The following is a 24,612-nucleotide window of genomic DNA, read 5'->3' on the forward strand; positions in this document are numbered from 1 at the left end:
AGTAACACATTCCCCTTTATTTTAAGTTTGCAATGGCAGCGTTTGCTCAGGCTCGCTAAAGCCTCTATAATAACTGTTCTGGTAATTTCGCCTTATTCCCTCATAAAATAGAAGAGACGACACAGTCTTTTACAAAAGTATAAAAAGAGTTTACTCACATTCTGTTCACATTCAGATCCCAGAAGGCAGACTTAGCTTAATGAAGTAACATACACTTGGAATCTATCTCTTAAGAAGACAGTCCCTTTGTCCTCTCTTGGGAAGCCAAGAGGGCATCTTTGGCTTAGTAGATGTTGTGTCTTCAATGCATGTGGTGAAAGAGAGAGAGATGGCTGCCCTGCCCTGTGCTTTTGTCATTACCTGCACAGGTGAGGCCACACCCACCTCTAGTCATATGCAGAGGAAGTCTGTCCCAGCCCAGAAGGAAACAGGAAGTTTACCTGCTGTCTGGACAAACATCCCTCCCCATGTGTAAACATGTTCACTCTAGGAATGTTGTACTTGACTGCTCTTGTGTTTCACATCCCACACCCAGGACGTCTAAACTATGATTATTCATGGACCTTAAGGACCTCTGCGGGGCATACCAGGAGAGGTGATCCCGTAGACAGTTCCACTGGGCATACTCAGAGAGCATTTTTGAATTCTCCTCCCAAGTGACAGCTGCTTTGGGCAGGGTGGGGTCTTCAAGGCAAGGAGTGTGGGACCCACCTGCGATCCCTGTTTCTGGGGAATTCTTCGCACTTCCAAACTCCTTGAACTTCTCACACTTTCCCCGCACATTTTATTAAGATGTGGTGTTAAGATGTTAAGAACGGTGGACTCATAATCTGGTGAACCTGGTTCGCTTCCCCGCTCCTCCACATGCAGCTGCTGGGTGACCTTGGACTAGTCACACTTCTTTGAACTCTCTCAGCCCCACTCACCTCACAGAGTGTTTGTTGTGGGGGAGGATGGGAAAAGGAGATTGTGATAAAGCGGGATATCAAATCCAAACTCCTCCTCCTCCTCCTCCTCTTCTTCTTCTTCTTCTTCTTCTTCTTCTTCTTCTTCTTCTTCTTCTTCTTCTTCTTCTTCTCCTCAGGGCTTCTTCAAGAGAACGGTGCAGAATAACAAGCACTACACGTGTATGGAGAGCCAGAATTGCAAGATCGACAAGACACAACGCAAGAGGTGTCCCTATTGCCGGTTCCAGAAGTGCCTTGTGGTGGGCATGAAACTCGAAGGTGACTCCAGTTGGCATAGTCTTGGGCGGGCGGGAGGGGGTGAGTCTTTGCAACACAGAAGGTAGGTGCTGATGGGAAAGTGCCTTCAGCCAAGTGGGTGGGGGAGGGATCCTGACATCTAGCCTATGTCCTGGATGCTGCTGCCTCTGATCTAACCGCGGCCAGGAGGGCTTCTGCTCCAGCCCAAACAAGATGTGGGGACGTGAGACTTGACGTGGGCAGGAGTGGGTGGAAGGACTGGTGACTTGACTCCTACCAGCCATTTTCTTCCTCGTTCCCCCTCTTAACCCCCGTTGCTATTCTACCTCTGAGGGGGCGGGGAAGCAAAACATATAGGTATACATGCATTTCTTGCCTAGAATGCAAAACCTTCCCTGGCCAGGACCTGCGTTTTTGAAAAGAGCGCGCCTCCACACACAGCGTCCACCCAAACAACAGTGCCAGGTGGTTTAAAAGAGACTTTTTGAGATGTTCTAGATATGCTTCCTTTATATCTTTAGCCTCTTTCCCCTCTACCCACCCCGTCCCCTAGTAATCCCCCCTTCTCCTTCTGCTGGGTTTCCATGTGTCCCGTGTGGGTCTCTAGAAGAAGGGCAGGGACCTTACCCTGCAAGGACTCTTGGAAGTGAGACCATGTAAAATGTAAAGGAGCTGAGTGCTTTTTCTGTGTATGCTGTCAAGCTTAGTTGCAAGCCACAATATCCTTATTACTATTAATTCAGTGTTCCATTTGAGTGGAGGCCCCCTAAGGCCGTTATCATTGGGAAAGTCGGATAATGATGACAGTATTCTTGTGGTTCCTCATGAGCCAGTGATGGTAACCAACCTGGAAGGCTTTAAAAGAGGATTGGACGAATTCATGCAGGATGATAAGGCTATCAATGGCAGCAGTGCTTTCAGACGTGCTCAGATCCTGCTTGCATGTTTCCCATGGGGGTATCTGGGTGGCCACTGTGAGAACAGGATGCGGGGCTGGATGCCCCCCCCCCCGCTTGGGCTCCTCTTATGTTCTTGAGGCAAAATGCCTGTGCAGCCTCTTCTGACGCTCTTATGTCCAAAGAGCATTTCGTGCCCGCCGCCTCACCCGCATCATAATGCTGACTCTTTGAGAAAGGGCTAGCAATAGGGTGATAATTAAATCTGACAGGAGTCCCTCCCCACGTCTCATTGCTCAGGCCCAATTCCTGATGCTCGGTGCGCTTTGCTGGAGAAGTCCTGAAAAAAAGCCGCATTTATTTTTATATTGCTTTTAAAACCCGACTTTCCAGCTCTGTTTCCACTGAGTGAGCTGAAGATTGGTATATTTCCCATTTAGAGTCTAGCAATTAAAAAGCCGCAGTACCAATTCAATGCACACTATTTGCTGGTACTCCCAGTTTAAAACCCGACTTTCCAGCTTTGTTTCCGCTGCCGCTGCCACTGCGGGTTGCTGTCTTGTACGGGGGACCTTTCTGCCTTGGAGAGCTGAGGGCTGCCTGTAGCTTGCAGCGGCGTGGCAGCCTGGAGAGCAGGATGGGGCGGCGGCTTTGAACAACATAAAGTGAAAGCAAATTGCTCCATGGGGTGGAAAGGAGGAGGCGAGGCTGGGCGCTGGTCCCACGGGAGGCTGCTCCACAGCATAGTAGTCTAGGTCTGGAAGGACACATGTCTCCGGGAACCAATTGGGGTTTCAAATAATAAAAACAAGATAAAAATAGACACACAGAGAGATCATATGAGAGCTATCTTCAAATACATAAAGGGCTGTCGCATAGAAAATGGACCATGCTTGTTTTCTCCTGCTCCGGAGGGTAGGACCCGAACCCATGGTTTCAAGCGACAAGAAAGGAGATTCATTCAGACTCAGCATCAGGAAGAAATTTCTGACAGCCAAAGCTGTTTGACAGTGGAAGGGTCTCCCGCGGGAGGTGATGGTCTCTCCTTCCTCGGAGGCTTTGAAGCAGAGGTTGGAGAGCCACCTGTCAGGGGTTCCGTAGTTGTGATTCCTGCACTGCGGCAAAGCCCAAGTAAAGACTACCAATTTTATCAGATCATTAAGGCTAGTTCCATAGTTGCCAGGCTTGCGATGAGGGTTGTCTTGAAAATGATGGTTCTGTTGCCTATGTCATAAAGGAATGCCAAATCATATAAAGTGTCCGGAGGTTCTACTCGTCTTCAAAATCTCAGATATGTGTGCTTCTCTCCATTAAAGCTGTATTCCAGAGTGTGTGGTACAAAGTGTCCAGTGTAAGATTTTGGGCTGTGTTCCACTGAGTTGCAATTATTATTATTAATATTAATTAATTAATTACATTTCTAGACTGCCCTTCATCCGAGGATCACAGGGCAGTGTACAATATAAAATCACAAAAATACATCCCTTAGTAACAATTAAAAAACAATGTCCCCCCACAGTTTAAAAGGCCACAGATGATGATGATGATGATAATTATACCCCACCCATCTGGTTTGGTTTCCCCAGCCACTTTGGGTCGCTTACAGCATATCTAAAAACATAATAAAATTAGCCAAAGGCCTGACTGAAGAGGAATGTTTTTGCCTGGCACTTAAAGATATGTAGAGATGGCACCAGGCTAGCCCCCCATGGGGAGAGTATCCCACAAGTGGGGAGCCACCACAGGAAAGGCCGCTTCTCATCTTGCCGCCCTCTGGATCTCTCGTGGAGGGGCCACATGAAAAAGGGCCTCCTTGAGGAGTGGTGCTCCTGAGCCATTTAAGGCTTTATAGGTCAAAACCAGCACTGAATTGGGCCTGAAAACTAAGTGGCAGCCAGTTGAACCACAGTTGGCATTATATGCTCAAACTGTCTTATTCATGCTGCCAAGGTCATATATAAGACCAATTCTTTTGACAATATATTTACATTTGTATCATCAAAAATATTCAGTAACATTAATTTTGGGCAACGAACAATAGTTTCTTTAGCAATATTTATCATTCATGTCAAGAATAAATTCCAAAAATCTTGCACCAAATTACAGTAAATGATAATATGTACGAAGTTTATTGCAGTCCCTCCACCTAGTAGGTGATAAAGAAGGAAATACTTTTGACATTTTCAAAGGAGTGCAATACCATCTGTGAAATAATTTCAAGGAGTTTTCCCAAAGAAATCTGGAAGCAGATTTTAAGAACTGTGATTCCCAAATTTTATTCCCGTCCTTCCCAAAAAATATCCCCATATTTGTGTGCAAATATATAGTTCCCATATCTTTTTGAGGGGTTCCATAGATCCATTGATAACCTACATTAAGGAATATAGAGTATAATTAAAATCTAATCCTTTCCCTGCTCTACCCATTGTAATTTTCAAATTTTGTTAAGGGTGATTGTCCCTTCACCATCTCCAGTTGCACATACAGACTCAGACATGCTTATGGGTGAGCTGTGTGATAAGCCAGTGGAGATAGGGTTTTCGTGTATGTGTGCTGGAGATACTTTGTACATGCTCAGAAGCACCCTCTACACATATCCCAAGGCATGTGGATGAAAGCAGGCAGTGCCAAGAAGGCATGTGTCAGAGCTGCCTCTAGGTCCCAGCTCACAGAGGACCAACGCCAGGTTGATGTAATGTACAAAAGTCTTTATTGAAGTTTAGTTTCCATTTCAACGCCAGAGCGTGCAGCCCTACGTCTTAGACCTTAGATCGGCGAAGTCCCGTCTGAATCACCTCCCCTTCCGCACCAGTTTAAGATCCTAGCCCTGCTCCACCTTCTGCGCTGTTCTCTCCTCCTCTGGGTCCTCCTGCCCACCGGGACATTGCCCTTTCTGGACTCCTCCGACGCTGAGTCGCTCAGCTCCTCCCCCTGCCTCCGGCGGGCTTTAGGACCCGGTTCCCAATCCTCATTCTCTGCTGTCCCGCGCTCCTGTACATTTGAACTTGTTTCTCGCGCCAACCCAGTGACCTTTCTCCTAACCGTTACACTGCTTCTATCACTGCTTCCCTCTTCCGTGACACTGGCTGGATCTGACCTCCCCTCCGTTGCCTGACTCTCCGATGGACGCGTGGTCAGCTCTGCCTCGTCTCCTCTCCCTGGTGGGGAAAGCACTGGCCCCGATACCTGGGACTCTTCCCCCCCACTCTGCTCTGGTGGGGAAGCTGGTCCTGATTTCCAACTACTGCTCTGGGAGTCCCTGCTGCCCCCTTGCTCCTGGGGCGTTCCCCTTGGGAACCCCCTGCCCCTGGCCACTGGCGCCCCCTTTTGTGAATCTTCCGATTCGCTGGAGAGGCTCATGGAATCCCTCGGACCACTGTCCCCTCCTACGCTCCCCTCGGATTCCTCCCCCTCGCTCTCCATCTCCCCTCTTCCCTGTGCCTCTGCTCCTGAGCCCCTGACAGCATGTCTGTGTGTTTGTTTGGGCACTAGGGGTATACCAATTTCCTGTATCATAATGGGATGCACTTTAGCTTAAAAACACTGAAAAAGGGACTAATTATTTTCAGTTATGGAAAAAGGTTGCCCTAAAATGAAAAGTTGGAAACACTGTATATGTAAAGTTACTACTCATAACTATCAGCACTTTTAAAAACTTCATGGAACTGTTTATAACTTTTACAGCTGCCTGGAACTTCCTAAAACTTTGGCGAATGTTCAAGAAGAATCCAAATATTGGTCTATAGGGAAAGATTTTTGGGCAAACAATTAACTTCTTAATTTTTAATATTTCTTTCTGTGGCAATATACAATTGTGGTTGGAGAAACCCAGCTGGATGGGCAGGGTATAAATATAATCATAATCACAATCATAATCATAATCATAATCATTACAATGTCGCACAAGATCCTCAATTTATTCTCAGCAATAGAAGTGATGAACCATGTATAAAACACTGTACATGTATTAGAAAATTTGCAAGCTCTATTTTTCCTGTATACATGCTATGCATAATACATTATACAGTTACATATACAAAAATCAATGTATTGATTTCAGGGTGACCTTTTTTCAAAAGTTTTGGAAATGACAGTTCATTCCTTTGTTTTTAGGCAAAAGTTCATCTAACTAAGCTACAGGAACATGAGGTTGTAAAAAAGTTCTAACCCTAGCAAACACTTCCCTTTCCAAAGATCCCAGGGGAAAGGAATAAAAATAATATTAAGATTTGCTTTTTGTTTAAATCCCAGCATTTATTCCGGCAGGTGCTCAGCTTTTTCTACCGTTGCAAGGAAATAGCCTCCTATCCTGAGCAGTACCGAGTGTCTCGGCCACGGTCCCGACTCACTGGAGTCCATTGGGCACGCCCATTGTGCAGAACCTGGCTGGCTGGAACCCCTCTGATAGCAGGCACCATGGGGGGGGGGATCTGCTCGGTGGTGAAGTGCCCCCACTTTGCATGCCAAAGGCTCCAGGTTCAATCCTTGGCACCCCCCCCCCTTAAAAGGACCCTTGGCCGGAGAGCTGCTGCCAGCACAGCAGACAATACCGGTGGGTTAGATGGACCCTTAGCTAGAACCCCCACCAGTGTCCGCCAGATTCTTCTGTTCTGTGCCTTGGCGGAGCTTGTGTGATGAAACCTTGGGCCTCATCCTGGAGGTTTCTGAGCTACAATTCCCATCAGCCCCAGCTGATGGTGGTTGATGGGAGTTGTAGTCCAAAATATTTCTTTGTTTGCATTTATATCCCACCTCGTTCTCCAAGGAGCTTAAGGTGGCAGAGGTACAGGGTTCTCCCTTCCCGATTGAATCCCATCGCAACACTCTCTAGCAATACCATTGCAGTGCCTTTGAGTGAATGCAGAGTGCCCATACCCTGTGATGCCTTGCGACTGGCCTTTGCGTGGCTTTATCCACCAGGGGTCGCCGTGAGGGGCGGAGAAGGGCTATAGTTCAGAAGGTCCCAGGCTTAGTCCCCAGGGACATCTCCAGGAAGCAGGGCTGGGAGAAGACTTATGAGGAGATGCTGCCAGTCAGTGGAGACAATTCCGAGCTCTATAGACCAGGAGTCTCTGACTTGGCAAAAGGCAACTACCCCACGTTCTTATGTTCTTCTATTATTCTGCGTGAAGCAAATGGGTGCATGAAAAAGAGAACGAAAGAGAAGGATGCTCCCTGGTTGGATGCTATTTTTTCATTCATTACTTGCATTTATATCTCCTCTTTTCCTCGGAGAAGCTCAATGTGACATCCACATAGCGTCCAGAGTGGCGCAATCTAATCCCAAGGACAACCCTGTGAGGTAGGCTAGGGTGACAAGCAGTGACTGGTCCAGGGGGCAAACTTGTATGAAATATTGTGGGAGGGCAGGTAAGCCCCTTCCTGCACACACATCACATCACTTGAGTAGCAATGCCCATCAACCGGGGGGGGGGACTGTCCCCCTCGAATATTTTGTTAGGGGGTGGGCAAAGGGACCTCGACCCCTAGGAGTTGGTTTCTACGGGCTGGCCTCTAATGCCACACCCAGGGAGCTTCGAGGCCGAGTGGGAGGATTTGAACCCAGGTCTCTCCCAGGTCCTAGTAAACTAATCACTATGCCACTATGACAGCAATTTTGGATGGCTTCGGGGCGTAGTGGTTTTTTAGGTTCTCTTTTAGCACGTCCCATGGCACTGCCTGGACTGCTAGTGGCGCGACCAAAACTCGGGCCATTTCAAACACCTCGGGCTCGCAGAGGCCGAGGAATAGGCCCCACTTACTCTCCTCTGACCCTTCCGTCAGCTCGTTTGCTTGGATGCAGCAGCCGAACCGAGCAAGACAGGAGTCCCATGATTCAGAAGCTGGGGCAAATGGCAGTAGAGGCACGAGTGAAGCCATGGTTCCGATGCCGATGTGGTGGGCGATGGATGGAACACAGTGCTCTAGCCAGTATGGTTAGCTCTGAATTGGGTTCTGTTCAGTGATTTTGCTCAGTGAGTGTCCAAATGTGGCTGTGCTCTGATGTCCATCTGATCCCATCCCCGTCGCCAGTATTAAATAGTGGGTGGACATAGCAGACAACACAGAGATTTCTCCAAGTAGTTCTTTATAGGTAAGCTGGAACTGAACTGAACAGCAAACAGCTCAGCCGGCCTGCTTTTATAGGCAGCCGGCTGTCAACATTGTAACAACAACAGCCCAGGGTTTCCCGCCTAAATTAACTTACGTGGACCTGAGTGACAACTATATACACAATACCCCTGTTGGCCAGGGTGAGAACTTCAATACATAACACTGGGCCTTCCTGGCCGGATTTTGTCTGATGCCTTTTCCCCGCTTTCTCTCCCTTTGCCCCTTCTTCTCCTCCCTCCCTCCTCCCTCCAGCCGTGCGTGCCAACCGCATGCGGGGTGGCTGGAACAGGTTCAGGCCCATGTACAAGCAGGACCGAGCCATGAAACAGCAGAAGAAGGCGCTGATCCACGCCAACAGCTTCAAACTGGAGACGGCGGCCCAGCCGCCCATCGTGTCCCCGGTGCAGGCGGCGGAGGAGTCCGGCGGGCTGTCGGCCTCGCTGCACGACCTGAGCCAACACTACCAGCCTGAGTTGGCAAAGGGGCTACCCCTGCCCAGCAGCAGCAGCAGCTCCAGCAGTGGCAGCAGGATAAGCAGCTCCAACGCCATGACGCCCATCGACTATGAGTGCAGCTCCTACGGGACGCCCGCGCTGGCCATGCCGGTGCCCTCGGGTCACGGGCCGCTCTCGGGTTACCACTACCCGCCTTTCGCCAGCTGGGCCATCAAGTCCAAGTTCCCGGACCCATACGTGATGCATCCAAACGAGGCAGCTCCGCCGTACCCCTACCCAGAGGTCTACCCCAGCGGCGGCTCCCCAGCCACTGGGGCCGACATGCCCAACGTGATCCTGAAGTTGCTGGAGCAGGAGCCCGACGAGGCGCAAGTCAAGGCCTGCATCCTGTCCTGCCTGCAGGAGGAGCAGAGCAAGGGCCTCCACAACAAGCTCAGCGCCTTTGGCCTCATGTGTAAGATGGCAGATCAGACCCTCTTCGCCATCGTGGAGTGGGCACGCAGCTGCATCTTCTTCAAAGAGCTGGAGGTGAGGGGGGGGCTGTTGCTTTTCGCGGGGCGGGGGATGAACCCTGAGAGGAAATGGCTTCCCACGACCTACATCTCCCCGACTTGGACATGTTTCCAGCGGTTGCTTTGTTTGCTTTGTTTGGGGTGGGGGTGGGGGTGGGTGGTGAGGAGGAAGGTTGAACTGTGGCTGGAGCTAGCTGAAGCGAGGCCTGCTTTGAGCACGTGCAGAGCTCAATGGTTAGAGTGTCAGACTAGGAAAAAGTTAACAGTAGATTGGGAGCAAAATTCTCTTAGCAGTCTGTCCTGAAATGATGACGAACTTAACACCAGTGTGTACCTCACAGCATATCGGTAGTTTTGAGGATAAAATAGAGGGGAGCCCAGGTAGAATATAAATGTGATATAACAGTAAAAGGAGGGTTAGGCAAATGTGTGGGGTGTAAGGTGAACAGTGGCTACTAGTCATGATGGCACCTCCAGAGTGAATACTAGTTGCCTGGGGCTCAACAGTGGGAGAGAACTGCTAACCCCCCCCCCCCGTAAATGTCCTGCTTTCGTGGTGAGTTCCTGCCACCACCCCCCCAGTGGAAATAAAGACACATGACACAATTATTAAGGTTAATGGGCTAAATAAGGCCACAACTTTATTGGTTACAGGTGATGAACGGTATTGGCTTAGGCATTGGTCCTAACCGACTATATCCGGCTTCAGCCCATCCGCTTGAAGTCCAGGAAGGGTTAACCACCAGTAGGGGGAGTCCTGCTGATGCACATCAACTAGGAACTCCCCCGGGGTCACCGATAGGGGGCGTGCCTTAGGCCCTCACCTCTGGGCAGGGAGGTGGAATAGATTGCTCCTGGGGTTTTTCCTGGGTTTGGGCTCTTCTGTCCTCTTCCAGTGACAACCTATAAATTAATAAATTATATAGAGATGGATTTCTCCCGGTGATGGGAGGCTTGAGGGTGGCTCCAAGCAATGGGAATCTGACGGGATGGGTGCTGTGGCTTGATCTGGGCTGAGGTCTTGTGATTTGTATTTGAATGGCCAGCAGGGTGTGGATGGAGAAATCAGAGGCTGGCTACAAGAAAGAACCAGTGTGGTGTAGTCGTTAAGAGTGTCAGACTAAGACCTGGGAGAGACCAGGGTTCAAATCCCCACCTGGCTGCCATGAAGCTCACTGGGTGTGACCTTGGTCCATTCACTGCCTCTCTCAGCCTAACCCACCTCACAGGGTTGTCGTGGGAATTGAATGAGGAAGGGGAGAAAATCATGTACACCACTTTGAGCTCCTTGGGGGGGGGGGGAAGCTGGGATATAAATGCTAATGCTAATGCTAATGATAATAATACAGTCACACCTCGGGTTGAAGACGCTTCAGGTTGCGCACCGTGCTGAACCTGGAAGTACTGGAACAGGTTATTTCTGGGTTTCAGCACTTGTGCTTGCGCAGAAGCACTAAATTGCACTTTGCGCATGCGCAGAAGTGCTGAATTTGGTTGATATTTGGAGAACAAAAAACCCTCTTGAGAGAGAGGGAACCTTCTTTTCTGAAGCCAAAATGACATGGACTAGAATTGACCAAATATGGGTTACTAGAGGAATGGCACCAAAGATAAAAAAGTAGAAATCTGCCCCAAAACTTGCTCCGACCATAATGCCGTAAAGATGGAGATGAAGCAAATAACTGCTTGCTCCTTCAGATGGAGGATGAATGACACCTTATTTAGAGATGAAGAAGTATACAAAAAGGCCCAAAAAACTTTGAGAGACTATTTTGAAATAAATATGAAGACCAATGTTGAAAAAAGAGTAATCTGGGACGCAAGTAAAGCCGTTATGCGAGGATTCTTGATACAACAAAATGCAATAAAGAAGAGAAGCCAAAATGAGAAGAAAGATAAGATTTTGGAGAAGATAAAAGAAGGGGAAAGGAAATTAAGATCAAAACCAAAGTCTCATGAGATCTTGAGAGAAATTAAGTTATATCAAACACAATACATGGAATTGATGAATCAAGAAATAGAATGGAAAATTAAACAAATGAGACAAAATACTTTTGAATCAGCAGATAAATGTGGTAAATTATTGGCTTGGCAAATGAGGAAAAGACAAAAACTGAATAAGGTTGCAAATTTAGAAGTGGAAGGAAAGAACATCTATAATCCAATTGAGATCAGAAACTGCTTCCAGAGATATTTTAAATAACTATATTCACAAGGGCCGCAGAAAGAATCGGACATAGAACAATTTCTTGAGAAAAATGGATTGAAAAAAATTTCTCATGAAAGTAAAATAGTTTTAAATCAGAAAATAACTGAACAGGAAATAGAAGGTGCCATTCAAAACATGCAATTGGGTAAATTTCCGGGACCGGATGGGTTGACTTCCAGATATTATAAAGCTTTGAAGGAGTGGTTACTACAACCTTTGAAGGAAGTCTGCAATGAAATTTTGGAGGGGAAAAGGGCACCAGAATCGTGGAAAGAGGCTTTTATTACACTTATACCGAAGACAGAGCCTGAAAAGACTCAACTTAAGAACTACCGCCCTATTTTGTTACTAAATGTGGATTACAAAATCTTTGCTGACATTTTGGCTAAGAGATTGAAAAAAGTTTTGATGGAGGATATTCATAGAGACCAAGCGGGCTTTCTCCTGAGAAGACATCTGTCAGACAATGTAAGGAACTTAATTGACATTTTGGAAAAGTTAGAAGTGAATATAAATACCAAAGCAGTTTTGATATTTGTGGACGCGGAGAAAGCCTTTGACAACATTTCTTGGAGTTTTATGAAGAAGAATCTCCAGGGGATGGGGGTAGGCCAAGGATTCGAATACAGTATAGGTGCAATATATTCAGAGCAAAAAGCAAAGCTAATTGTAAATAATGTGGTTACGGAAGAATTCAAGATAGAAAAAGGGACACGTCAGGGGTGCCCAATCTCTCCATTACTTTTTATATCAGTCCTGGAGGTTTTGTTGAACATGATTAGAAGGGATCAGCTGGTTAAAGGGGTACAGGTCGGAGTTAAACAATACAAATTGAGAGCATTTGCAGATGATTTGGTACTTACATTACAAGAGCCAGAATCTAGTACTAAAAGGGTTCTAGAATTAATTCAAGAGTTTGGTCAAGTTGCAGGATTTAAATTGAACAAATTAAAAACTAAGGTATTAGAGAAAAATTTAACACCTATAGAAAGGGAGAGGTTTCAGAATGAGACAGGGTTAAATGTGGTTAAGAAAGTGAAATATTTGGGGATTAATATGACAGCTAAAAATGTGAATTTGTTTAAAGATAATTATGAGAAATGTTGGACAGAAGTGAAAAAAGATTTAGAAATTTGGACAAATTTGAAGCTTTCCTTGTTGGGTAGAATTGCAGTTATAAAGATGAATGTATTGCCTAGAATGTTATTTTTGTTTCAAACATTGCAAATTGTTGACAAGATGGACTGTTTCAAGAAGTGGCAGAAAGATATTTCTAAATTTGTCTGGCAGGGCAAGAAGCCCAGAATAAAATTTAAGATATTAACTGATGCAAAGGAAAGGGGTGGATTTGCCCTGCCAGACCTTAAACCATATTATGAATCAGCAGCTTTCTGCTGGTTGAAAGTCTGGCTGCTTCTGGAGAATACAGACATTTTGGACTTAGAAGGTTTTAACAATGCTTTTGGATGGCATGCATATCTGTGGTACGACAAGGTCAAAGCTCATAAAGCTTTCAAAAATCATATTGTCAGGAAAGCATTGTACAATGTCTGGATTAAGTATAAAGATTTGCTGGAAAATAAAACTCCAAGGTGGTTGTCGCCAATGGAGGCAAAGGCTGTAAAAAAACTTAATATGGAGTCAAAATGGCCGCGATACTGGGAAATTTTGGAACAAGAAGGGGATAAACTGAAATTGCAGAGTTATGAGAAATTAAAAGATAAAGTGCGAGATTGGCTCCATTATTATCAAATAATGGAGATTTACAAGATAGACAGGAAAATTGGCTTCCAGGTGGAAAGATCAAAACTGGAAACAGAATTGCTAGAACCCAATACAAAAAATTTGTCAAAAATGTATAACTTGCTGTTGAAATGGAATACACAGGATGAAACGGTCAAATCAGCTATGATCAAGTGGGCACAAGATATTGGTCATAACATTATGTTTGCTGACTGGGAAAAGTTGTGGACCACTGGTATGAAATTTACGGCATGTAATGCCTTAAGAGAGAATATTATGAAAATGATTTATAGGTGGTACATGACCCCAGTCAAGCTTGCAAAAATTTACCACTTGTCTGATAATAAATGTTGGAAATGTAAAGGAAATCAAGGTACGTTCTTTCACCTTTGGTGGACGTGCCCAAAGATTAAGGCGTTCTGGGAAATGATTTATAATGAACTGAAAAAGGTATTTAAATATACCTTCTTGAAGAAACCAGAGGCCTTTCTCTTGGGTATGGTCGGCCAATTGGTGTCAAACAAGGATAGAACATTCTTTATGTACGCCACAACAGCAGCAAGAATACTCATCGCAAAGTATTGGAAGACACAAGATCTACCCACCTTGGAAGAATGGCAGATGAAGGTGATAGACTATATGGGATTGGCAGAAATGACCGGCAGAATCCGAGACCAGGGGAGAGAGACAGCGGAAGAAGATTGGAAGAAATTTAAGGACTATCTTAAGAAACATTGCAAAATAAATGAATGTTAGAACGATGTTGGTTTAGAAATTAAGTGGTTTCTAGCTGTAATGATTATATAATTAAGAAAAGAAAAGTTGAAAATCAATAGAAATTATGGGAGGGATTTGCTGTGATTAATTAATTAGAAATTGGAATACAGAAAGGGGAGGTATGAGGAGGTCGGGAAAGTAAGGTATAAGAAAATAAGGGATTGAAATTATACTTGTTGTGGTATGTGGTTTTTTGGTTTTTTTGTTATTTTTTATTTTTATATAACTTTTTGGAAACGTCAATAAATATCTTTTTAAAAAAACAAAACAGAAGTGCTGAATTGCAACCCGTGCGTGCGCAGACACGGCGCTGCAGGTTGTGGATGCTGCGAGTTGCGAACGTGCTTCCCGCACAGATCACGTTTGCAACCCGAGTGTCCACTGTAATAAAAAAAAAGATAAAATATTTGAAGATATTAGTACTGTGCAAGTGATCAGTGCTGTGAATTGATGAGTCAACACGGGGGCGGGGAGTGGTGTTGTGTTCAAACTGTGGGAGATGGAAAATATTTCGCAAAAGTGACTCTGAAATAATTGGAGAGGGCAGGAAAGTGCCTTGGTGGTAGAAGCAAAGACCCCCTCCACCCCACTCCCCGCCTCCTGCCGATAGATTGGACAATTGCAGTGTCTGGGCTCTCCCTCCAGACTGGTGTGTGGGTTCTATTTTGCAGCATTTCACTGACACAATAAGAGCGCGTTTGTGGTGTAGTTGCACCAGACTGTCCAAATATCATTCTGCTTTATTAGTTGTTCTGCAGTGTTATTGTGCTATTACTATCTGAAGGAGCAACTCTTGTGCAACAGATGCTGAATGAAACGACGCCCCAGCCCACTGCTCCACACAATAGCCCTCACATTTCTGGTATGAAATGTTATAGGATTTCAGCAGGAAGTTATGGGGCCTGCACCAGTTGTGCTCCCTGAAACTTTTGCAGGGGCAAACTGTCCTGAAAGTGGGATAACCTATAACCACCCTGATACCTAGAGATGGGAAGGCCTGGAAACCCCCCCGGAAAATTCGAAAAAAACCCCAGGTTTTTTTCTGTTTTTCCCCAAAACTCTTTTCCCCCGGAATTTTTTTTAAAAAATAGTTTGATATAGTTTGAATATTCCACACATATTTTTTTTCAATCTTTCTTGAAAAAAACGGTTTGGGGAAAAAACAGAAAAAAGCCTGGTCCCTCCCCCAATTTTTCAATTCCCCCCCCCACTGACACCAGGAGGCAGGTGCTCTCACTGTACTCTTTGCGTGGCGATACCCGCCCCCTCCCACAGATGAAATAAATAAAGACACCGGAGACCAGAATTAAGGTTGATGGGCGAAAATGACCACAACTTTATTGATTACAGGTAAGAGCGGTATTGGCTTTAGGCATTGGCCCCCTAACAGATTAACCGGTCTAACCGGGGAGGGTTAATCACCAACAGGGGGAGCCCCCCAGATGTACATCCGTAGGCGCTCCCCAAGGGGTTACCGCTCGGGGGCGCGCTTTAGGCCCTAGCCTCCGTAGGTTTCGGACGAGGCGACGTCCGGAGTCCTTTAACGAACTACCCTCCAAGCATTGGGGGAGGTGATGGCGATCCTCCCCCCCGACCTCATTTGCATAACAATACCCTGGCCAATGCCTAACCGCTGCCGAGGAGGAAAAGGGGCGAGCCTAGGCTGCCCTGACCTTAAGTGCCCTCCTGGTAGACCCATTGGCTGGCGCTCCTATAGATTAATATGTATGAGCTCCCTGAATCCCGCGGGGCTAGGGTAGCCCCGCGATAGTGCGGGTGGGGGCGCGCGCCCGCAACCCCCCCCCCCCCCGTAGCTCGGGAGTGGCTTTCCGGCAACTGCTCAAAACATTTTCGTTAGGGCTGTTGTAAACAGCCCATCTGAACACATAGAAGCTGCATGTGATTTACTTCCTTTTAACCACTGCTGACTTTAATCATCTTTTGAATACTCTTAAATACCTGCTTTTAACTGTGTTTTATCAATCATTTTAATGTTCTGTTGTATATTTTTGTTAACTGTTTAGAAGCTGTCTTACTATCATGCAGTTTATAATATATAATAACAAATTCAATTAAAAAACCCACACACTCTCCTTTTCCTTTCAAACAGAGTTTGAGCCTTAGTACAACACTTCTGGGCCTGGCATGCAAAAAAATTGAAAGCTGTTTTTTAGAAGTCCATGAGAAAAATGACAAAGAGGAAGAAGAAATGGAAATGATAGCAGTAGTTCAGAAAATGAGATAGAAGAAACTGCATGTATATGTTGTGTCTTCTGTTTCTTTTCTTTTTAAAGCACTACTCAAAGGGTAGACCTTCTATGGAGCTTACCGTAAATATTGAGGTGGACCTTAACTTCATTTGCTGTTGGTGCTAAGGGGCAAATCTGATTATTTTTTATGTTGATGGTTTCTTGCTTTTTTTTTTGTTGCTTTTGAGGGAAAGCGAGGTGGTTACCTGTTTCATTGCAAGCATAATACTTTTACATACATTGCATTTCATGCAATTTGTAAAACTACTCCACACTGAACATTTTTTCAATTTCCCCAAAATTTCTATTTTTTCTGGAAAAAAACAGGGGGAGGGGAACATTTTTTTCTCATGGCATCAAAATTTCTGGAATTTTTACATCTCTACTGATACCATCATGAATGTACAATGACCAGTTTTGGAACTTCGTTTGCTTCCAAGATCTGTGGCTAGTTTCCTGATGGAAGCCTTCTTCCCTGGGGCTCTCCTGTGTCTGATAAATACTTTGAAAGCTCATTGGAGAGTCTGTAGTGGGATGGTCTGCAAAGGAGGGCCATGGCTGCTCTTGGACTCAGCTGTAATTATCTTCATAGAATCATAGAATTGTAGAGTTGGAAGGGTCCTCCAACCCCCTGCAAAGCAGGAATCTCAGCTAAAGCATCCAGGACAGATGGCCAACCTCTGCTTAAAAACCTTCAAAGAAGGCACTTCCGGAGGCGGCGCCATCGGCAATGGCGGATTCCCTCTAGTTCTGAGGGATTTAGCTCCGCGGAAATCGGGTCTTGCCGCTACGGCGAAGCGGGGACCCTTCTGAAACCACAGGCGGGTGAAGCCTGTGACCGTGGGACTCGGTGGGCACCTTCAGCGCCCCCCCCAATCTGCAAAGGAACCCGGTTCCGGGTTCCGGAGCGAAACGGGGTGTCTGGCGCGGTGCTGAGAGTCAATTGCTTCTTCCGTGGAGTGAAGCCGCACAGCTGTTGCCGGAGAGCGCTGACCTTTTTCTTGTGACAATTCGGCTATCAAACAACTACCCGTGAGTAGGTCAAGTTTAAAGATCTGAGAATAAGTGATAAAAGTACTAATTTGGCACCGAAGCGGGAAGGTGTAAACAGGAAGTCTGCCTTCTGTTTCTTGTAAACAGATCAAAGCAAAGACTGTCTAAGCCAAGACTTGGAAAATCGCTTTAAAAGGACTTAAATCCTAACATCAATATAAGAGAACTCCCTCCCTGAGTTTCAGGAGAGGGGAGGGAAAAGGGGGGAGCATTTTTCCCTGCAAAAAAAGAGAGAAAAGGGAACAAAGACCACCACTTAATGCCTGGGAACGGACTGTCAAGGGACAATAGAATTGCCGTACTGTGAATCGCGCTGTTTATGGACAATGTAACTTTTTGACAGTCAACTCTGCAAGAGAGATACTTTGATTCTGAAGGGTTTCTCCGGAGTTGAAGGAAGTTGAAACTGTTGCTTACTTCGTTAAATGGGGGATTTGGGAAAGTTGGAAAAGTTATTTTATTGTAACAAGTATTGACTGTTACTGTGTCCCCCTAGAGGAACTTTGAAATTGCTACAACTGGCCAGGGAATTTTCCACTCTAAACTGGCCAGGGGAATTTTCCACTGCAAAACAAGCTCTGGCCGTGGGATTGACCTTGATCCCTAGATAAAGTGTTATGGCAAACTTGCCTCAGGAAAAAACAACAAGATCGGGTAAAATTAGACTGCAGCAGCGAAGAGCATCAGCATCTGGCCCTTCTGCTCCACTAGGGGAAGATTCTGGTCAAGTTGGGCCAAAAGGAATGGCATCTGAAGAGGGTCTAGCTTCAGCATTAGGCAAAATTTATGAATCTTTGGAAAAATTAAGTAAACAAGTTGCTGAAGCAACAACTAAAATTGACCAAAACACTATAAGCATCAATAATTTGGGGCAGAAGGTGAACTCAAATACAGAATCTATTGAGAAATTGCTGCAGGAATCTACTTCGAATCGAAAGACAGCTGAAGAAGCAAAGGAAAAAGCATTGGCTGTAGAGGAAAAGATACCACCGATATGTAGGCAACTCAAGGATCACAGGTCGATGCTGTCCATGATTGAATTGAAGGAAAAACAGACAAATCTAAGGATCAGGGCTGTACCTGAACTTGAGAAAGATAGCTTAAGTGATTTTCTTACGCAGGAATTTGCAGACTTTTGGAACCTAGACTCAGATAAGCAAGATTTCAAGATAGTAAGCGCTTTCAGACTTGGAAGAGGAGGGAGAAAGAACAGGGTGAGAGACTGTTTGATTACCCTCTGAACAAAAGAGGAGAGAGACAAAATATTGAGTCTGCACTTTCAGAAGACTCTGGAAATACATGAATCAAGAGTGGAGATATTTAATTTTTTTTTTTTTAAAAAAAGATATTTATTAAAGTTTTACAAAGAAAACAGAAGAAAAAGGAAAAATACAAAAAGTACAAAAATACATAGAAAAAAATGCAAAATACAGAAAAAATAAATAGAAAACAGTTAAAAACAAATCAATCTTTTCATAGCTCAGATTTCATTTACTTATTTTCCTGACCTCCTCACACCTCCCTTTTTTGTATTCCAGTTCACATGGTTAATTCAGCAAATCCTTACCCTCTTTGTTTGTAAGAACTGTCCAGCAGTGGAATAGACTACCTGGGAAGGTGGTGGTGGGCTCTCCTTCTTTGTTTTTTTAAAAAAGATATTTATTAAAGTTTTACAAAGAGAAAAAAAGTTACAGAATAAAAAAGAAGAAAAAAGAAAAATAAAAAAGTACAAAAATACATAGAAAAAATGCAAAATACGGAAAAAATAAATAGAAAACAGTTAAAAAACAAATCAATCTTTTCATATCTTATATTTCATTTACTTGTTTCCCTGACCTCCTCACACCTCCCTATTTTGTATTCCAGTTCGCATGGTTAATTCAGCAAATCCTTTCCCTCTTTGTTTTTATCTTAATTCTATATCTTAACTTATTATAGCTTTATATTTTCATCCGTTATCAATCCATTTTTACATATTCTTTTTAACCTTGTTGCTAAGACCGCTTCATTTCAATCCGACATCATTTTAACATTCATTAATTTTACCATGTTTCTGCAAATAGTCTTTGAATTTCTTCCAATCTTCTTCCACCGACTCTTCTCCCTGGTCTCGGATTCTGCCAGTCATTTTTGCCAGTTCCATATAGTCTATCACTTTAATCTGCCATTCTTCCAGGGTGGGTAGATCTTGTGTCTTCCAATACTTTGCGATGAGTATTCTTGCTGCTGTTGTAGCGTACATAAAGAAAGTTCTATCCTTCTTTGGCACCAATTGGCCGACCATGCCCAGGAGAAAGGCCTCTGGTTTCTTCAGGAAGGTGTATTTAAATATCTTTTTCATTTCATTATAGATCATCTCCCAGAAAGCCTTAATCCTTGGGCACGTCCACCAAAGATAAAAGAATGTACCTTCATTCTCTTTACATTTCCAACACTTCGATCTTTATGTATCTCCTCCACTAATACTAATGCAATGAAATTTTGGAGGGGGAAAAAGCGCCAGAGTCGTGGAAGGAAGCCTATATTACACTTATACCGAAAACTGAGTCTGAAAAGACACAACTTAAGAACTACCGCCCCATATCCCTGCTTAACGTGGATTACAAAATTTTTGCAGATATTTTGGCTAAAAGACTAAAAAAAGTATTAGGGGAGGAGATACATAAAGACCAAGCTGGCTTTCTCCCGGGTAGACACTTGTCTGACAACACGAGGAATATAATTAACATCTTGGAGAAGCTGCAAGCGAACATTAATACCAATGCAGTCTTAATCTTTGTAGATGCGGAGAAAGCCTTTGATAATATTTCTTGGAGTTTTATGAAGAAAAATCTTCAGGGGATGGGGGTTGGTCAAGGGTTTGAAAATGGTATAGGTGCAATTTACCGTATTTCCCCCTCTATAACACGCAGATTTTTTCTCCTAAAAAGGAAGGGGAAATGTCTGTGCGTGTTATTGAGCGAATGTGTGGTCCCTGGAGCCGAAAAATCAGGCAAAAATCAAATCGCGCTTCACGGAGAAGGGAAACCTGAAAAGAGGAAGCGGCTGCTTTCCTGCATTCTGCCTCACGGTCTTACTGCCCACCCTCCTCTCTTTCGTTGCTGTGTTTGCTGAAACGGAACAAAGAGCAGGGAAAGCCCCTCCCCTCCAGGCAAGCAGAGAGGAAAGCAGAGGTCTGTGCTCCCGTGCTGCTGCTGAGGGAGAGAGAGAGTGAGGGGCGGGAGGGAGAGAGAGAGAGAGAGAGAGAGAGAGAGAGAGAGAGAGATGGCTGGCTTGGATGGGGGAAAACTTTTGCCTTTCTTTCCTCCCTCCCGTTAAATCCCTCTCCTGCATTCTTAGCCAGCTGCTTCTCTGCACACCCCTCTCATGTCCCTTCTTTGTTTTTCCTTCTCTCCCTACTTAAAATGTGGTTACAAAGCATAGATCCACATGGATCCTCAGGATCTTTGCATTGGGTCACCCCAAATTCACCATCAGATCACATAGCATGTCCATGGCTACAGCCTGCACCAAAAAAATCACGCACCCACTGTTGCCTGGGGCTGCAATGGTGCAAAAATGTGGTTACAAAGCATGGATCCACAGGGATTCTCAGGATCTTTGCATTGGGTCACCCCAAATTCACCATCAGATCACATAGCATGTCCATGGCTACAGCCTGCACCAAAAAAATCACGCACCCACTGTTGCCTGGGGTTGCAATGGTGCAAAAACGTGGTTACAAAGCATGGATCCACAGGAATTCTCAGGATTTTTGCATTGGGTCACCCCAAATTCACCATCAGATCACATGTCTGTGGCCACAGCATGAAGCACAAAAATGATACATCCACTGTTTCATTCAGAATATTTTCCCCCTTGTTTTCCTCCTCTAAAAACGATGTGCGTGTTATGGTCAGGTGCGTGTTATAGAGCGAAAAATACGGTACTCAGAACAAAAGGCTAAACTAATAGTTCTGATTAATAATCTATTATTACTAAACTAATAATCTGATTGTTTGATTGTTGATTGTTGTTAGCCGCCCTGAGCCCGGCTTCGGCTGGGGAGGGCGGGATATAAATAAAATTTATTATTATTATTATTATTAGTTAATAATGTGGTGACAGAGGAATTCAAGATAGAGAAAGGGACATGACAAGGCTGCCCAATTTCCCCATTGCTCTTTATTTTGGTTCTGGAGGTTTTGCTAAATATGATCAGAAGGGACCATCTGATCAAAGGTATACAGGTCGGAGCCAAACAGTACAAATTGAAAGCTTTTGCAGATGACCTAGTATTGACACTACAGGAGCCAGAATCTAGTACTAAAAGAGTATTGGAACTGATTCAAGAATTTGGTCAAGTGGCAGGATTTAAGTTGAACAAGTTAAAAACTAAGGTTCTTGAGAAAAATTTAACACCGATTGAGAAAGAGAGGTTTCAGAAGGAGACAGGTTTAACATTGGTTGAGAAAGTAAAATACCTGGGGGTTAACATGACCGCTAAGAACTTAAATTTATTTAAAGATAACTAGGAGAAATGTTGGTCAGCAGTGAAAAAGGATCTAGAAATATGGTCAAACCTGAAGCTTTCCTTGCTTGGTCGAATTGCTGTTGTAAAGATGAATGTATTGCCAAGAATGTTATTTTTGTTTCAATCATTGCAAATTCTGGACAAAATGGACTGTTTCAAGAAGTGGCAGAGAGATATTTCTAGATTTATCTCGCAGGGCAAGAAGCCCAGAATAAAATTTAAAATATTAACTGATGTAAAGGAAAGAGGTGGATTTGCCCTGCCAGACCTTAAACTCTATTATGAATCAGCAACATTTTGCTGGCTGAAAGAATGGCTGCTTCTTGAGAGCACAGACATTTTGGATTTAGAAGGCTTTAATAACGTCTTTGGGTGGCATGCATATCTGTGGTATGACAAGGTTAAAGCACATAAAGCATTTAAAAACCATATTGTCAGGAAAGCATTGTTTAATGTCTGGATAAGATATAAAGATTTACTTGAAAACAAAACCCCAAGGTGGTTATCACCGATGGAAGCGAAGGCTCAGAAAAAGCTCAATATGGAGGCCAAATGGCCGAAATATTGGGAGATTTTGGAACAGGAAGGTGACAAATTGAAATTGCAGAGTTTTGAGAAAATAAAAGATAAAGTGCGAGACTGGCTTCATTACTATCAAATAAGGGAGGCTTACAATTTGGACAGAAAAATTGGCTTCCAGGTGGAAAAATCAAAATTGGAAACAGAACTGTTAGATCCCAAAACTAAGATATTATCAAGAATGTATAACTTGCTGTTGAAATGGAATACTCAGGATGAAACGGTTAAATCTGCTATTGTAGCACCCTGCTTGTGGTTAACGCTTAGCTGGAATGAAATATTCAATGCAGCAATAGAGAAATTAAAATAGTAATTTATTTGTCAGACAAATAAATGAGAGGCACAGTGGTATATGGTTACCAAGCTCTGGCCTGGCCTCCTGCCATTCTGGCCAGCACTTATATTTCCTTAATCCAGCCCCCTTGCTCCTCCTGTGGCTGCCTCTGTCCAATCAGCCTGGTTGAAATTCCTATTGGCTGTTTGCTAGAACCAATCACAAAAGATACACCCATTTCCTTTTGTCCTTTTATGGGACACAAAGAGCTATATATTCTTATATCTATAGATGACAAATAAGTAGTAATATATCTTACATGTGTCTCAACAAGGAATCTTAATTACCAGCTCACCTCTTGCCCTCCTTGCCCTATTGCCTTCCAAAACAGATGGTTAATCTTAACTTTTTATCTTCAAGGATCTTGAGTTCACATCATCATTGAAAGATCTCCTTCATTTGGAGGTGTCTAAACAAAAGGCCTGACAACCATATATCAGGAGTGCTCGATGGCGTCTCCTGTCTGGCAGGGGGGCTGGGCTGGTGGCTGACTTAATTTCAGGATAGTTACAACTCTTACAACTATATGAAATAAGAATCTAGCATTTCTTAAATCCTTTGCATAATTACATTTAAGCCAATATATTTAATACATAAATAACCTTTTAAAAGGAAAAGAAATCTTAAAAGGATCTCAGTTTAAGAAAGAAACAGCTTTAGAAAAGACTTCCCAAAAATGCTCTCTTTCTGCCAGCCAGACCAGTTGCTTTTCAATTTGCTCTTGACCTTTCAACCTTAGGAAAATATGGCTCAAGTTTTAATGGGAGGCACATGGTGTTATTTTACTATTTACCCACTCCTAATTATGTTTTCTCAGCCTTTTTTATCTTCTGTAATATGTAGGGTCAGTGTCCTCGCTCTCAGCCTGTAATTCCCTTTTTACGACTTTGAGAATTGTTTTCTGCTATAAATCAGGGGGCCCTCTTGTCTAGGAGGAAAAACATCTTGCCAAGGTTTTTTAGTCTTCTGCCTGGCATGAAACATTTGAAAATCTTTAAGCTCTTTTTAATATACAGGCCCTGATCGAAATATATAAGCTCTGATAAAAATGCAGGCTTATGATTAGATGCCTCATTATGATTAAATTGGCACAAGATGTTGGACATAATATAATGTTTGCTGACTGGGAACAGTTGTGGACCACAGGTATGAAATTCATGGCATGTAATGCCTTAAGAGAGAATATAATGAAAATGATATACAGGTGGTACATGACACCAGTCAAGCTTGCAAAAGTATATCATTTGCCCGATAATAAGTGTTGGAAATGTAAAGAAAATGAAGGTACATTCTTTCACCTTTGGTGGACGTGCCCAAGGATTAAGGCTTTCTGGGAGATGATATATAATGAAATGAAAAAGGGATTTAAATATACCTTTTTGAAGAAACCAGAGGCCTTTCTCCTGGGCTGCCCAGATGATACTCTCAGCCTGCTTCCAAAGGAGAGCAGAGCAAGACGTTTGGCACCAGCTTGGCTGCAGGAGTTGCCGGAAGGAGGCGTGTAAGGCGCCACACTCCACATTTGTGTCGGTTTTGCTCCTTAGCCTTTTTTCCTCCCAAAGATATCTTGCAAGGCAGCAGATGTTTAAGATCACTTTTCTTTCTTCTAGATGGGCTCCCTTCCCAGGTGGACAAGCCCCACCTACCCTTCACTTTCCTCTGCAGCGCAGGCAGAAACTGCCTTCTTGACCTGCTCTTGGTCTCATCTGTTCAATGTGTGAGAACCTTGTCTTCGCATGCAGGGGTAGTTCCTAACTCACTGAGGGTTTGAAACCCATTAGCTCCCCTCACCTGATTTAGCCAGCCAGTCGAAGCCATTGCTGCTGGGCTTGTGGCTCCTGTCTCATGCTGACAGCTTCTGGGAGCCACAGTTGAGAGCTGAGTGCAGGGTGGGGACCAAAGGGGGATGAACTACCTCAGAAGGAGCATCATGTGTTCCCCCCACCTGAGGTACTGCCCCTCCCCTAACATGC

At 44.3% G+C, this 24,612-nt stretch overlaps 1 protein-coding gene and 1 long non-coding RNA gene across 2 annotated transcripts in view; one reads left to right on the top strand and one right to left on the bottom strand.

Moving 5' to 3' along the window:
- Positions 1-24,612, bottom strand: part of LOC310835984 — a 948,096-nt gene that overhangs the window by 622,329 nt on the left and 301,155 nt on the right. The gene's annotated exons all lie outside the window — the stretch shown is intronic.
- LOC310835948 (steroidogenic factor 1-like) overlaps positions 1-24,612 on the top strand; it is a gene marked incomplete at its 5' end in the record, with an annotated part of 59,600 nt that overhangs the window by 12,054 nt on the left and 22,934 nt on the right. The window contains 2 exons of the mRNA XM_083720912.1: positions 1,085-1,226; positions 8,468-9,198. Coding sequence (XP_083577038.1) covers positions 1,085-1,226; positions 8,468-9,198 — 873 coding nt within the window. The remainder of the gene's footprint in view (positions 1-1,084; positions 1,227-8,467; positions 9,199-24,612) is intronic.

The sequence above is a fragment of the Podarcis gaigeae genome, assembly GCF_964106915.1.
Source record: "Podarcis gaigeae genome assembly, chromosome: W".
Classification (NCBI taxonomy): domain Eukaryota; kingdom Metazoa; phylum Chordata; class Lepidosauria; order Squamata; family Lacertidae; genus Podarcis; species Podarcis gaigeae.